The sequence below is a fragment of the Atta colombica genome, unplaced genomic scaffold, assembly GCF_001594045.1.
Source record: "Atta colombica isolate Treedump-2 unplaced genomic scaffold, Acol1.0 scaffold187, whole genome shotgun sequence".
Lineage (NCBI taxonomy): Eukaryota > Metazoa > Arthropoda > Insecta > Hymenoptera > Formicidae > Atta > Atta colombica.
The window spans coordinates 3,243,688-3,261,061 of NW_017259279.1; the positions used below are offsets into that span (position 1 = coordinate 3,243,688).

Here is a 17,374-nt window from a genome sequence, read left to right on the forward strand (position 1 = left end):
TATATATGTATATATTGCGTAATTTTTTACAGCAAACATAAAAATTGCGTTTCTAATTACGTGTAAAATCTTCTTTTCTTTCCATAGAACTCCTCGTGGTCTGGAAGATGTTTCGAAGTATCCCGAACTATTCGCCGAACTTCTCCGGAGTGGCAAGTGGGACGTGCTCGAGCTAAAGAAAGTCGCCGGCTTGAATTTACTGCGAGTCCTCACACAGGTTCGAGTCGATTAAGGTTTAAGATGTAGTTGTATATGTACCTTATACGGCGCTGTGGGGCTTAATATCGTCATATTTCTACTATAGCAATGCGTAATGACTCGCTACATTACACGACTACGCAACTATAGCTTTCCTTAGTCGTACACATAAATCATCGCTTTTATTTAACAAGCGTGAAAAGAGATGATAAATTTTTATTATACATTGATATTATTATTTACTAGCAGTTCATAAGCTTATAATAATCCATAAAAATGTACAAAAAGTATCATCAAAACATTTTCTTAAAATCATAAATAGTATAATAATTTTAAAATATTAATATTCTATAAGGTATTATAAATATTATTAATAAGGTATTATATTATATTAATATAACAAAACATCAATATTAACAATATTGCATTAGGTAGAGCGTGTGAGAGATGATCTGAGGACAGCGGGGATTACACCACTTGAGGAATATCTTCCAGACTCACCGGACACGATTGGTAACTGTGCGCTGGATATTAACTCCGTGCAAAGGGTCACGGAAGTCTGATCGATCGACTATATGCATTGCCCGACGACACGCAAATTAATCTTATGCCAGTATGACCGTTCCACGCAGATGAGTATGACCGGAAGACAACCAGTCATGTCGAGAGCATGGATTCAAGGCGAAAATTCGATTATCTCGTTTACTACAATCTGTACGCTCGCGAAAGTTCTTCGAACCTCGTGTGAAAGCTCAATTGAACGTCGACATTTGCAAAAGCTCAAAATAAACCTACCTCGATACCTGTTTCACAAAGGCGACGAGCAGCGGATATCGATTATGCTTTATTTAGAGGAAGATATATTCGCACATTATATTAAAAAGTAATTATAAATTATGTGTTATCAATAACCATAAAAATATCAAACTGTTTAACTTAAATTGTAACAATCTTTTGTACTTAGAAAAATCAAACATTAGTAATAGTAAAAAATTTATTTGAAAATGATTTTTTGATATGATATGATTTTGATATGAGTCTGAACCAGACTTCTTTAATAACAATTTTGTTTGTAAAAATTATAGATTTATAAATTATAATTATATCTGTTTGTCGCTGTTAAATATCCATAATACACAACTAGACTTTTCTACTTGATAAAATTAGCGAATCGTAACAGGCTGGTCGTTACTTTAAGATCTATATTATCTTACTGCAAATATCTTCACGATTCATGTAAATATCTAAATGATAAGCGTTGCGCCATCCAATATTCGCGTGAAGATAAAAAGCGTCATTTCGCTGATGCACGAGACTGTTTCTAAACTTCGATGTCTTCCTCTCTTGGAAACGATCGTAATATGTGTGTGAAACTGTGAACCCCGGCTATATACCTTTGAACGTCTTCCTTTCCCTCATTGCACTGACGAAAACACGTGTTCTATGAAACGAATGTCTATAGAAAGAAGAATCGATATCGTGTTCCTATGAGCAACATGAATAATCGTAATTCGCAAAATTCTGAAATCTCTTTCTTACATTTATAGACATTTTTTTATTTATTCGAACTTGAGTCCTAATTCTATTCTATTGTTTACATTATAATGTTTCAAATTTATATTTTTACATAGAAAGAATTTTTAATAGTCATCGTTTCAAAATATTTCGTTATAATTTACAGAATTGTTATTTATGGGCCACATGGTATATATACATATATGATTTCCTAATTAGATTTTAAAATAATATATGAAAATTATTTTTTAATATTAAAATATTTTTTACAGTTTTTACTTTTTATTGTATATTTCAAGAATGATTTAAAATATGTATGTATAATCAATGAATATAGCATAAAATATTAGAACATTAACATTATCCTTTTAACAATTATCTGAAATTATTAAAAACTCTTAATTTGCAGTAATTCTAAATATTTAAAAATATTAATAAAGGAATTATCCATCTCTGGATTTTCCAGTATCGAAACTCAAACTTACACATATCAAAGTGAAATATTTAAATTACTCATATTTTGTATAGCAAAAAACATTCTAGTTTTGCATCAATTTCTCACAATAAAGCTTGGAGTTATGGAGTTTATCAAAATATCAGTTCGAGAGTCACGTACAATTCGAATATGTTGCTCGCAGTGACAGATGTCGATGTTGCAGGACATAGCTGATAACAGACGTACGTGTTTTTCGACGTATGCCGGATTGCAATCTATCGTTACAACGCACCCGGCAGTCTCTTTGATCAAAGCATCATCTAAAGTCTAAAGACGGGACATTTGAAATTGCCTGGAATAATCAATCGATTACGGACAGGCTTTTGTGTCAGTTTTGTTCCTGGTAATTTTCACATATCGCCGTCCACCTATCTGTGTCTCGTGTGCACTTATTATATAATTCGCGCAGGATGAAATCCTCGATCAAAAAGTGAGATGAGGTGTGAGACGAAGTGTGTTGAGTCGACTCGGACAAGAAATTAATAAGTTTGCGCGAATTATACCTCACTCCGTCGTGTTGGGAGTAGGGATAAATTCTAGGATATCAAAAGTTTCGTTGTATCTCTCGAACGAATTCTATAAATAAATGTTTCTATTGTAACTTTGCTATATTCTTTCCTCTCCGATATACGTGCACATATTATAGCATTTATTTAATAACATTATATACTTAAGTTTAAAGCGTTTGCTTTTGAATTGGTAATTTAATGCTCTTCAATTTTGAATAAAAATAGTTTGGTTTTCAATTTTAATATTTCGTATAGTTAAACAAAAAAAAAATTACGTTATTTATATTTATTTGAAAAAACTCTTAGTTTAGCTTAGTAAACCTGATTAGATATATGTATATCAAAATCTAATAAAAGGTAAGCAAGAACTATGCAAAATAAATTTAACTTTATTATCCAATGTGATATTCTTATACAAATAACGTATTATACATAGTTTTTTAATCATAATATGTAATAATTACATAACGGAATGATGATCAGTGATAATGTAAAAGACAATGATTATTTTACAAAGTGTAAATAGATGGGCACTAATCGTTAATATGGCTAAAACTTATATCTAATGTCATGAAGAAAATGTTATTTACAGGCAATTCACAAGGTACATGGTGATTTACGCTGACTGACATTTTTAACACATCAGAGACGATCTCAGCCACTGTAAAAAGAATTCGCGATTTAATATAATTTTTAATAACTTATAATTTATAATCATAACAATAAATATATAATATTTAGATAGATTAATCTAACAATAGGATAATAATCTAATAACAGAATTTTTACCTCCGACAAGCTTAACTTTATCGTCCCATTTTGCAAAGGGTCTTTGCTCTCGAATATTCCTAAATAAATGTAAAACATTCAATTAATACAAAATATTTAAGAGCTTTAATAAATCAAATTATATAAGCTAATTGAACGTCTCATAATAACCAAATGCATCACTCAAGTGTAAGATTGCCGAAACAAAGTCACCAAATCGAAGAGTACCGTCTTTCCTCATGTATCGAAGGATTAAAATGGATAATACATCCGTATTTAATTGAAAACCTGAGATAGAAGCTTTCATTACATGACGACGAAATAGAATATTTATTTCAAGCACTGTACTACATTTTCGTTTTACGTACCAACTTCCAGTAGAGCATCTCTCAATCTTTCCGCCTTGAGTATACCCGTTTTTTCCTTTGTGTGATTCTTAAAAGCAGCTTGCCAGTATTTTAAACTGCACATAAGATCTTTGAAATCATTAAACTTCAACCGACCACTCCCAGAACTCTGTTTAAAGATGCAAGATATAAGGAAACTAATTGTTCATCATATAAATTATATCATATAAATGATATCTCATAAATTATCAGAGAAAATATACAGACGATTTTATTTAAAATTCTAAATAATTCTGAAATAATTGATGTATAGTCAATTAAATAAATTAAACACGAGGCTAAAATCCTAAATTTGCAAACAATTATCAAATAAAAGCTGTCATCTGCGGTTAGACCGCACAGTTATAGCGATCGAAAAAATACTAAAAAACCATTATATTCTAAAAAAAAACAGTTTTTATTGTAAAAGGATACATCCATAGTGAGTACTACTTGTCGACAAACTTCCATGCAGGCACAACTTTTAATATAATCTAGAAATAAAAAAAAAATACATTTATCTAAATTAACATTGCATAACATTTTTAGTGCATTTTTAACAAAGTGTTCTATGTATTTTATGACGGAGAGAAAAGCGTCGTACCATTCGGTAAACAGGCTTCTAAAAGCTCCTGCAGTTCGAAAGCGTTTACGGTTCTGTGCTCGTCGGCGAGCTGCAGAAATACAGCCTCGTATTGAGAAAAGCCTTTTCCTTCGAGAGGAGGCGCCTTAACAATTGCCGATTTCATTAATGACGGCGGAGTGTCTAACAATCTGAAACATTAATAGTATAATGTGTAGAAAATAAAATTTTACCGCTCACTCTTTTATTCCAGGATACAAAATATATTAATGTGCAATAAATCAAAAATGTAACATTTTACGTATTTAAAATTTTAAAGCAATTTTAATAATAAAATAATATATTACACTAATAAATTACATACACGCGCAAAAAGAAAACAAGACAAATATCAATGGCAGCAAATCATTTAATTGAAAAAAAATATTCAATGTTGCGTTTCCATAACAAAAGAATGTATGCTCAGGAAAAGTAATTACTTGATGCATGGCTTTTGAAATGGCTAAAAAAGGATTTTAAAACTATAGTTGAAGACGGGCGTACACATATCCTCACGTAAGTTAATATATGCTGCACATTAAATGCACCGAGACAGCCCATTCGATCCTTTGTACTGCCTCGTGCAAGCGTGACATCAGCAAATGCATATACCTACTTGAGTTTTAGAGGCTTACTGCTGTAGACCCGTAATGTGAAACTCGTTTCTTGAGTTGGCTCGAAGGTCGTAGGTACTAGCAGGTAACCGCCCTGCTCGAGCTGACACCTGTGGCTCACCTGCCGACTATTCGTATACTGGGAATTAACTAAAGACTTGTTCTTCTTGAAAAATTGTTTATTTATCGATTCGGTGCTATTCTTCGGCAGTGTATATGCTGTGAATCCAATCACCTGAAGACAACGAAAGTTTGATAAGCCAATTTAACAAAAGACACGAATATTGAAATATTTTGGAAACACTTCTTACTTTTGGCTCCATAATTGAATGCTGATTTAATGAAACGATGACTTCTTCCATTTCACTTAAAATCAGATGTAACTGGGGATTTATGTGAAAGGTTTCTATACGAGAAAGAAAACATTCGTTAGATTATTTATATAACTTGGTTGAATAAGTAATATAAAATGCACTAATTTTTAAATCAACTGTTTACAATCGTTTTAATGTAATTGTAATCTCAATGACAATGTTTAAGATATATATATCAATATCAATATATAATGATTTATGAGTGATGGACTAATCAAACCTTGATTATTTCGACATCCTCCTGCAGAAACGCCTCTCCTCCAGCTGCCTTGATATAATTTCATTTGCCAAGTATGTTTACTGTGTAACGATGGTTCATCTCTCGAAGTTTCAGCATCCAGATGCACAACTTCCAGGTGAGTAAACGTCTTAACGAAATCTGAGTATGATATCCTGCTCGTAACAATACGTAGTTGAAACATTTCGTAACTTCACCGAAGTTTGGAAAGCTACCTTACTATTAACTGCGGGGACTACTTAACAACATTTGATTCCAAATTGTCCCAATTTAGTAATAAATTATACAATTTTTTTTCATCTTGACTAATTTAATATATTTTCTGACGTTATTTTTATTTGTGTTACGTCATAAATTATACTTTACTGTTTTGTGAACTTACCAAAATTCTCCTTCGGCCATATTTCTCACAGCTAACCGTTCCCTTTCCATTGCTGGTACTTCCTCCCATTCAAGTCCACCTCTCGCCCAGGCACCGACATATTCCCCGCCAGGCCCAAGAGGATTCCTTAATTTTACTAATTGCACTGCTTCCCCTCCAAAAGTTTCCACCTGCAACATGGAAATCGATATCGTTTTATCAAATATCTTTTATTATTTTCACCGTTATTATAAATTATAAAAATGTTGGCGTCTGATATACTAACCCTTTCAATTGCATACAATCTGTAATTGATTCCCATTTGTATCCCATTAGCGAGTTTTTCTGTGCTGGCACGTATCTAAGGTAGAAAATATGCATGTAAAATATTTGAAAAAATCAAATGCTATCTCTTTTAAATATTCTGTACCTGCTGTTGTTGATTATTATTTACTGTACAAGTAATAAGAGACGTCATGTCTAAAAGTTTTGATAAGGCTCGTCCACAAGCTGTAGGATCCTGACGAATTGCGATGCTTTCAGTAATACCACCCGTGAGATCAGACAAGCCATCCAATAATGTGCCATATTTAAGTGCTTCGTAAGAACCGTGAAGTCTGAAAACAAAACATTTAAATTATTTTATATTTATATAAACATGTTACTATATTTCTCTTACTTGTTAGAGTCACAATATTATCTTTCTAATAATCAAAAATATGGATAATGTTATTTATTCCAAAAAGCATCAAACACTTTAAATAAATTTTATAAATTTTTATAAATAATTTAGTACATAAATATATCTTAATAAGCTTTATATACGTAAAAATGTTATAACATAACAAGATATTTAATGATAATAATCGGATATTCAAATTTCACTAGAGTTAATCCATGTTTAACATTCTCCATCTTTTTCACTCATGCTAATTTTATTAGACCACCTGAGATGTGGGAGTAATAAATGATTGAATATACAAATAAATACGTAGAAAAAATAATTCTCGATCTTGAAGTAATAAATTACGTGCATTAATCATAAGAAAATTGCCATCACTCATTAGCCATGAGTTTATCGTGACAGCAAAGATCGATCAATGATTTCTTATACTATTACACCGATACCTTGATAGGTACAGAGAAAACATGGTATGGACTTTCTTAATCGCTGAATACTTGGCCGGATGAGGAAAAGCGGAGAATCGTATTTTTTCCCCTTACGACCTCTTAGCGCTGACACTACATTACACTATACGCCATTACAAACAACACAAGAATTACTTTCATTAAATCAATTTGCGAAGAATCAATGTTTAACATTGCAATCGCAGACACGATCAGAAATATTATAGGATTGTTAATTGAATGTTTTTTCTTATGTATAATGAAATTCTCAATATTTTCATGTCACTATTATGAGCACTTTCATTCAAATAAATCTAATTTGATTAATCTGGTGTCTTATGTGACAATATTTCATGATTAATAGCATCCATGTTCGAGAAATGTAATACATATATAATTTAAATATTATTTAGTATCAAATTTAAAAAATTTTTATTTAACATTTTTTTTAGCAATAATTCCCCATATTTATATTCTATTATCAGCTATATAGCTTTTATATGGCTAATTATAAATCTAGTCCAATATTTACATATCAAAAGGAGCATATTTCTTTTAGTAAATAGCCGAAAAAGCTCATAGACTTATCTCTAAAAATAAATATCGGTATGTAGATATAATGAAACCAAAGTAAGTATTTTCAGGCTAATCTTGCACGTGGAACCCAACCAAAGAGGGAACATAATTTCATTAACGTTCCATGATCGCTGATATCGCAACAATTTCTGATAACGCTTTCAGTATTGAATCCAACGGAAAATGTAATTGGTTTTATGCGGAATCATTCCTGACCTATGCGACACATGAGTAAAAGGAAAAGATGATGGTAGAGAGAAGTAGAAGAAGAAGGTCACGAAGATGCTCGATGGAACTTGAGAGTAAGATCAAGAGAGTATATGTGTATGTGTAAACGATATTATCTTCCTTGCATGTGCCGTTCCTGCGGGAATTAACATTCCGGAGATAACGGAGCTTGCACAGTTCGCTTCGTTTCAAATGCCTTTTCTTTGTTATCGCGCGTGCGGTTTACGCATCCATCTAGAAACCGTAACCATTCACACGCACGATTGCGGGTGTTACTTGGGTATTTTCTCAAGGAAAATATACGTAATATCCAGGGAGAAAGATTCCGAACGTACAAATTGATCGTTGTTGCAGTTAACTTGCGTTTCTTTCAGTTTTCTTCCCTCATCACCTTTTCTCGCAAGGCCATAAAGAGCCAATATGCGAAGTTTGTTATCCATATGATTAATTAACACCATATACTGATAATTCAGAGAAAACGATTATTGCGTGATTAATTGAAGTTACAGAAAATCGTTAATCTTTCATAGGAATGATTAATTAAAAGAAATAAATTGGAAGATGGAGCATAATAAAGATAATCATTATGTAATCTTTCCATAAATATTATAAATTTTTATTTATAAATATTACGAATAAATAAAGTTTTATGAAATACATTCAACAAATAATAAAATAAATTAATAATAAACTTTAATTTTGATAGATATCAATAACATGGAGCAGTACATAAGAGTTCAAGTAACGAGGTCACCGCACTTTCGACCGAAGGTGCAACCGCTGTGGCTGTATATAATTCTATCTTTGTCACTTTGTGACTCAACGGTTAACAGCACGCTTGCCTGTTGATGTACTTCCGTTTCGCATTTGTCTAACGGAGCGATGCAGTCGCACGCGTATATGCAACGTCATTGTCACGTTGCCTCGCTCTATTACCAATCATCTATGTCATCATTGTCAATCGCTTTCCGCTATTACTATGTACTCGTTATTACATCCTACTCGCAGTAGCATCCTTGAGATCATTGCATGACTAAATGTGATGTATAATCACAAAATTACTCTCCTTTCGTTCGTAGTGGAGAGTCTAGAGGATAATCTCCTAGACTCAATTTATTCTGTTTGTTCAACAATTTAGTGTTTATATTTTTTACTTTTATTCATTTCTTTTTAACGCATGTGATCATTTTCATAAATGGATAATTTTATACAAAAGTTATATTTTTCTAATCAAAGTAAATTTATAAAAATCTATAAAAATTTATACATCGTATACATGTATCATTACGTATTAATAAATAATACAAAACAAGTTAAAAGCAATGTTTCATAATAATCGTATTACCATTTGAATGTGAAAAATAATATTACAAAACAACGAAATATTAAAAATATTAAAAATGTAACAACAAAATATTAATATGTATATATGCATAAATGAGAAACAGGAATTAGAAATTCAAGGCTTTAGTTATTAAAAATAATAGCAAAAGAAATATGTTCACCAATCGATCATACAAACACTGTTATTTCCGGCCTGTGCTCTGAATCGTTAATAAAGTCTTACACGCTTTGCGATGGACAGAACTTTTTACTTGCATTTCGTTTCTCAATCGACAACTTTTCATACACGCGCACGTCACGCGATTTGGTCTGTCAGATCTCGCTACATTTTTTTCTTACGTAAACGATTGGCATATCTTTCTCGCGCGTATAGAAAGCGACGATCGAGAAATAATTCGATCGCTTAGCGAATCTAGCGTGCATCATGACTCGCATGATCTTACGAACATGCGAACAGCGAGATCTTAATGATACCGAATAGCTGAACGAGGCAAGATCGACTTGTAGCTGTCCGCACCAACGAGCATCCACCTTCGAGGGATTATCGGCATGCTTTCGCGGCCGTTTTTACGCTAGCGAATACGAGCGTGGACTGTGGTCACCAGTGCACTGACCTCCGATCCATTGCTGGCAAGCAGCGATACCGACTACTTGCCGAGTGAAAGTATCGAGGCCCTGTGTAACCTCACCAAGCACATTCTCGCGTCAAACGTGTGCGTGCACGCGAATCACGCACGTTCAACGTACGGACAAACGATCGGACAAACGAAATATTTCGGAGCTACCTGATTTCTTTTCAAGTGTCTTCGTTGCGAAGTTAAAATGGAGAAAGCACGTGTTGAGAACTGTCATGGAGTTCCGCTGTTACATGTATCGCGTTTGCAAGCATATTAATACTGAAATAAATACTTCTTACATAAAAACATTTCTCAGTAATATACCTTCACGAGAAAGTAATTCTATATAAGCAAGATAAACTCAGAATTTGCGTAAGAAGTTCAGTCTCAACAGAATTTAATAACTGTTCATTATTACGCAAGAAATGTATAAATTTTGTGTATTAAATCGAACTTCAATTCTTACTTCAATCGCTGTATAAGTAGGTATAGCATTCCGCTTAATTACCTGAAGCGGAATGCTATAATGAAGCTATAGTGAAGCTACAATGAAATTACACAATTTTATTTTATGTATAATTTATAAAAATAAATACTTTTTTATTTTGAAATTTTTATTTCATATACCATAATTACTTTCCATTCCACATCGCGCAATTTATGATATTTTCCAATACAACTTTCTATAAAACGAATGAAATATACGAACAACGATAGGGGTCTATTCGGCTGAGCGAGATTCGAGGGGAACCTAGCGATGTTTTCTAATGGAAATCGACGGAGAAGCATGTTGCGCATATATTCTTGCACATATTGGCACGCGAAAGAGCGCATGGGCTTTCTAACCAATTCTCGATGCCGCTACTAGTTTAATAAAGCTGGCCAATCGTTCCGGATAGGCTAGATTTACAGGGTCGCAGTGAAAGAAGAAAGGTCGACGAACGAATCTGTTTCTCTCTTTCTTTCTCTCTTATTCATTTTTTGTGATTCTCCGACCGGCATGGATGTATGTCATCGTTGAGATATTTTACCGATTCACATATACAATGTGACACTATTGCAAAATTAATTCATAGTCAACATTCCATCGCCACGATTCCATCGAGGAATATATGGCACTGATATGAAAGTGTATCGATGATATGTCTAAAGTTGAACAAGCCATTGATATTATGATATTAATCCATATTTGTTTTGCGCTTACAATTTGCTGTGCATGCAACATAATCACACTTGGTATGACTGATATATAGCGATCTTACAACGTTTGCACGAATAATTTCGCAAAAACCAACACAGTTTGCAAATATACATATCAAAATGTAGGTATATGCTATTCAATCAATTAATACAATTTTCTCTAATGGTTTAACACATATGAGACACAAAATAGGAACTACATTATGACTAAATTATTCAACTAATCGCTTGCACGATGCATCGCGCGATTATTTTAGACTGTAATAATTGAAATTACGTTGTAAAATTTTTTACCGTGAAAACTACCAGGCATACGCGTGATATGGTATTTCCTGACACGGAATCATAAACATTGTCGCGCTAAACTTATTACGCGTGCATAACTTGCAACATGCAAGTATTACATCACTTGTGCAGGGTCACTTATAATATTTTCATCATCGCGCAATCATTATTGTAATCGTAATTATGATCGACATTTGCAGTAGAAAATTACTTTTTCGCGAGTAAAGTCGTGTTAGCAGTTTCAAATTGCTTTTTAAATCGAAGCTGCGGCATCAATTAACAGCACTGCATATTTCAATGTTGACGAGCGGAAGTTGCTGAGAATCTGCAACGTGCGATCAATTATTAACGATTCACGACCTCGATATGATGTTTCATAACTGACGCAATATAATGCGTACATGTAAAAGTGAAATACGTATATCAATTGTAATTTATATTATATTATATGTAATTCAAAATTAAACTTGGCTCATACATTGTGAACATACTACTCGTAATAATGTGCCGTCAAAATTTATGAAATTCTTATTTTCATTTTGTAAAATTGGAAAAAGATTGTTATTAATCATAAATGTAAATATAATCATAATATTTAACTTTTAAATTCCACTTGTAAATTTGATATAAAATAATACATTGTATTTTTTTGTGCACATAAAAATAATTTCAAATAAAAATGTTTATACAATTGCAACATATATTACTACGTGCACACCTCTTGAAAAGATAACGCAACTTTTCTCGCTTGAAACCTGTCATCATCCTATTCTGCTTTCACCACAAGAGCCAAGGCGCAGCCACGCTCTCTCATTACGCACGTGTATGCAGTATTGTGACGTAAAAGTGGTGCGTTTGATGATGAAATTATAGCAAAATACGTTCACGGTTGTTAGCTGAAAACGTATCACTATTTGCCAGCACGGTGTTTTCTTAGACACCACGATTTATGCGAATTAATATGATTTAGGCAAATAATGCATCCTTAGCACAAGAAAAGCACTAAGTCTTTTTTTATTATAAGCATCCATATACGTGAATCTCCTCAAGCATAACGAATGTACATATTCATGAAACTCATCATTATTTAAATAGATATAGTTAAACAGTGTGAAAAACTTGCTATTACTGAATGAGCCTCATTTAAAACTTCTTCTTAACAACTTCTTTAAGAACTTGTTAATATTTAGCGATATATATAAGCTTCTAGTATAATTTAAATCTATTAAATGTAAAATTTGAGACATTTCTTTTTAAATATAGATTTCTTATTCTCTATACAAAATGCCTCTATACAAAATATACTTTGATTTAATATTGTTTTCTGTAATTTTAAATAAATATTATAATCAATATTTTGTATTGTTATAAAATTACTCAAAATTTAATAAAACATTAAATAAAAAATTTATTGAGAAAGAAAATAATATTTGAATAATTATATACATAAATGATAAGAATGTTATTTCTGAAAGATAAATTATATAATGCTCTAAGGATAGTTTATTCCCACTGTGGGAATGGGAAAACTATCACTCTTTATTTCAAGATAATTGTTTTTCTATTGTCTAAAGATAATAGATAAGTAAAGACATAATGGAGAAATACACGCGAAACGAAATTTCGCGCAAGGATCGTTAAATAATTGTTTCTCGATCGTCGTTTACTTTCTCGGATCCCTTTTTGTCTGATGAGGGAGATCGTTTTTCTTTTTGATACCATTACCTTGCAAGCAGTTTCGAGAGCAATGCCCAGGTAAAGGTTTACACTCACGATGGGACAAAAAATCAAGAAGAAGAGAGAAAGAAAGAAAGAGACAGAGAGATGTGCAAGATGAGAATAACGAGGGAAAGGAAATGGTAGAGAGGATGGTACGTACGGTCATCAGAGGAAGATTAAGAAGAGGAGCAAGGACCTCGACAGAACCGGTCATCGTCGTCCATCCGTCCACGTAAACTCATCTTCTACCTCGTGGCGAGAGATCGCGCGCCTCGATTACTCGCGCCATGGATCCCAACGGATCGCGAGATGATGTTGCGGGATGAAATTTCTATCCGTCGCCCCACAAACGTTCAATATCATCGTCTCTTTTCGCTCCGCTTGTCAAAATACACTACAAGCCAACTCACAATACATTTATTCTATAATATACATTAATTACATTGTACGTTAATTATATATTTGATGCATGCAAAATCCTGTTTCTCTGTAGTTATATAAAATCTTTTCGAACGAAATTATTCAAACTCATGCAATGACAAGTTTCAATCTCCATTCATTTGATTTTGTTCCGAACTATATTCTTTTTGAAAATTATTTTGTAATTTATTTAATTCTACATGATTAATAATAATAATTTTACAGAAATTACAGAATTATAATGGGTAAAAGGTATCTTGTTAATTTGAGAAAAAATTACTTGTTATTAATTCATTTCCTTATATGGTCCAATTTAATGTGTTTGGCTAAATTTAAGAATAAATTAAAGCCCGGTCGAGGCACTCGCACACTACATTCACAACGATGACGATCGAGGTTCATCGCTCGAACGCACCGAGGTTGATCTTCGCGCGAGTTCACCTTGAATAGTCACCTGGTGAACGCCTACACCGCCCACGGCAGTTCGCCATTTGTTTCAAACTGGCTCGAAAACTATCTCCGTAGTAAGAAACATAATGTTTCATCTTTCTACTTCTATGGTCTTATGCGAAGCTTAAAGATTACGAATGTGAAAGTGCTTAAATTAGATAGTTAAATTAGATAGATAAAAAATTCCTTATGTATTAATAAAATTTATATTCTCTTGTCATCAAGATTTGTTATCATTTAAAAATATCACTTATTCCACAAATATATTATAATTCATTATTTATATTTGATCGCTATAGTTTATTTTAAAAAGTCGCTACTAATAATAGAATAGTTTCATCAAGAAAATTGAAGTCGAAGCCATAATCGCTTAACTCATCAATAAATAACTTTCTCAATTACTTGTATTATCTGGGTCAACAAAATATTATGTTTATTGTAGATGAGATTTTTCTGGTTTAGCTATCTGCGGATTCATTTGCCCGTGAAGATTAACATAAAAAAAATTACCGAAGAAAAACTTACTTAGCGTACGCTTTCTCCAGCAACGCCGGCCAGAATTGATCGCTATGGCGACTTTGCACGAAAGCTAGTCTTCCGTGAACCGCTGGTAATCTGTCGTCGACCAGAACCTCCACCCACGCACCACACCACCACAATCGAAACCTAAACACCCCGGCGTATTCTGCGGTCGGTGAGCCCGGTGGTTCTCCACCGCTACCGAAACCCTGGTCGGCTGGTACCACCCTGTAGAATAGACCCTTGCTAAGGTGCAGCACTCCCAGACATGACACCAGCCATTTATCACCTGTTAATAAAACAATAATATTTTACAAAAATGTCCTGTGTTTGTAAAATTTAAATGTTCCATAAAGTAAGAACTAAAAAATTTTTAAAACATTTTTTATTTTAAACTATTCTTAGTATAAAATAAATTATCCAAACATGACTTCAGTAGATTTTTTTGTAGCTGCTTTTTTATTATTTTATCTCTGTTCAATAATTTTAATTATAAGAAACATCTTACCTAAACATAATTTACGTAAAAATCTGTAAATTAAATACAGTAATTAAAAAAGATTGAGAAAATTTAAAAAATTGTCGATATAATATAATTATTTCTGTTATATCTATTTTTATAGTTGTATTTCAAAATTATTGTGTTCTAAATTGTATCTAAATTCTTAATGGATTGCGATAAATTAAAGAATGGAATTTTAATCTATCATAATGTTCAACATTCTTTAAAACATTGGCAAATTGAGTAAGTAAATTAATTTTTTTTAAAGATGATGAATTTCATTAAAGATGATGAAAAATGGAACGATTTAATAATGTTCGTCGAACGTGTCTTAATGTCGTGAGAAAATTGTCTATTTAAGATCCAAGAACGACACTGCACTTTGTCTTATTGCATTCACTCACTTTACTTTCGTTTTCGAAGGTCTAATCGCTGATCGAGCATTCAGTTTACCAGATTTTTGTCATTTGATGGAAGGAAAGGAAGGAAAATGGAAACAAATTACTCACGGATTTACATTGTTCACTTTCGATAATGATCCTTGTGTTACATTTTTAGCTCTAGAGAAACATTAAGGGGATCCTAAAATCGTCTATATTATCGACTAAATCATATTAATTTTTATATAACAAATACTTTTTTTCTTTCACAGATTCGAAAATCCTTTTCCAGGATTAAAATATATGTATTAATACGTGATTTCTTAGTGTAACATAGCATTTTCAGCAGTCAAGTCGTAACAACATTTGCTTGATACAAAAGTTTTGCAACCTGTACTTATGAAATAATAATCCACAGAAATATAATTCGCATTGGAGGATCCTATATTATCAGAGAAGCACAAATAGATTTCGCTTGCTGTATGTGAATAATAATAATTTAATTTATAGTTTTAAATAATAATCCAAAATAATCTATATTATATCAGTTATATCAGTTTCTCTTATTTCCATTCATTGTCATTTTAATCTTAATTATTTTCTTAATTCAGTTTCTTATTGTTTAATTTATAATATAAGATATGGCATAATAGATTTTTTTTTTCAATATTAAGTAAAATAATTTTATTTTGATATATATATAAAAAACTTCTTATAATCTTTCATTCTCCATACGCTATTTAAGTCGAGATATGCTGAAATACTGATCTACTTCGATTAAAATTTATTATAATCGATCGCAAGACAGATATATCGACACGTTTGACCATAAAGGTTAATCGCCAAATTTTGCCAATACTGCTATATGTAGGTCGGTACAAATTATTATATGTTGTCATTTTGCTTGACTGTGCGTGCTGTTGCGTACATGTTAACGGGACACGCGCTTTGCAGTGAACGCAGTTATATCTCCAGGAATGCGCCCGCATGGCTTACTCGAGGGCGCTCGACTTCCGGCGGCTCAGTGCAACACTTGTGAATTATATCTGAGCCGCGGAAGAGATTACGTCGCAGAACGTTCCATGGTGCATTAGCTCGCGTCCGAGGTAAAGTCGTATTCCGTTTTAATTTTCCTGAATAGATTGTAGTCATGAGCATTCGCAAACAGAGCGAAATCTGACAAAAACAAGATTATTGTTGCAGCGTATTATAATAAGCAACAGGAATTGTGCATCTCACTGTATGATAAAATTTAAAATTAAGCTGGTAAAAGAACTGAAGGTTTCAGTAAAAATAATGATATGTAATATCTATATAATTAAATAAATAAAATAAGTTACAAAAATTATATTTTATACATATTTTTATATTCGTGATTAAATATAATTTAAAATAGAAAGCGTAAATCATAATTGTAATTATTGCACTTAATAATTTGATCTAACTTACATCTTCATTATTTAAAAAGAAAATAAAAAATAAAGTTTTCTTCTCAAGAATGTGAAATTTAATTATAATAGTCTTGGCGTACAATAAAAAAGTGATTATGATTACTATTACTATCTGTCAATCTGTACTGTAGTAGCAAACTGAAAACTGATTCAGTTTCCTTTAATTGAATTGATTTCCTGTTTTCGACAAAAATCGAGAATTTCAAGTGCAACGTTTTATCTGTTTAATCGACAAACAAGTTTATTTAACACAATTATTTACATTTTATTTGATGGATATATTTTCGTGCGTTCATATATATACAGCAAAAAATCAAATGTAATGTTTGATATGATACGTAACATTTAACAAGTGTTACCATCTTTATGATTTAGTAATTAACGGAATAAGTTCTCGGGTGAGTTGCACATTCAAGTACTCGGCACAGATTCATAACTTTTTAATTTTTATTTAATATATATCGTGCTCGAAAC

The 17,374-nt window shown here is 32.1% G+C and overlaps 2 protein-coding genes across 2 annotated transcripts in view; one reads left to right on the plus strand and one right to left on the minus strand.

Annotated features, from left to right (window-relative positions):
- Positions 1 to 1,061, plus strand: part of LOC108686498 (dipeptidase 1-like) — a 22,838-nt gene extending 21,777 nt beyond the window's left edge. The window contains exons 7-8 of the mRNA XM_018191837.1: positions 88 to 217; positions 630 to 1,061. Of these exons, the coding sequence (XP_018047326.1) occupies positions 88 to 217; positions 630 to 761 (262 nt within the window). The 3' untranslated portion in view covers positions 762 to 1,061. The remainder of the gene's footprint in view (positions 1 to 87; positions 218 to 629) is intronic.
- A 2,190-nt stretch (positions 1,062 to 3,251) lies between these two features.
- Positions 3,252 to 17,374, minus strand: part of LOC108686552 (calpain-C) — a 32,046-nt gene continuing 17,923 nt past the window's right edge. Inside the window, exons 4-16 of the mRNA XM_018191915.1 lie at positions 14,574 to 14,856; positions 6,512 to 6,698; positions 6,368 to 6,442; positions 6,103 to 6,272; positions 5,703 to 5,875; positions 5,420 to 5,514; positions 5,111 to 5,343; positions 4,477 to 4,646; positions 4,308 to 4,366; positions 3,855 to 4,002; positions 3,658 to 3,774; positions 3,508 to 3,566; positions 3,252 to 3,379 (exon numbers count right to left, since the gene is read on the minus strand). Coding sequence (XP_018047404.1) covers positions 3,353 to 3,379; positions 3,508 to 3,566; positions 3,658 to 3,774; positions 3,855 to 4,002; positions 4,308 to 4,366; positions 4,477 to 4,646; positions 5,111 to 5,343; positions 5,420 to 5,514; positions 5,703 to 5,875; positions 6,103 to 6,272; positions 6,368 to 6,442; positions 6,512 to 6,698; positions 14,574 to 14,856 — 1,796 coding nt within the window. The 3' untranslated portion in view covers positions 3,252 to 3,352. The remainder of the gene's footprint in view (positions 3,380 to 3,507; positions 3,567 to 3,657; positions 3,775 to 3,854; positions 4,003 to 4,307; positions 4,367 to 4,476; positions 4,647 to 5,110; positions 5,344 to 5,419; positions 5,515 to 5,702; positions 5,876 to 6,102; positions 6,273 to 6,367; positions 6,443 to 6,511; positions 6,699 to 14,573; positions 14,857 to 17,374) is intronic.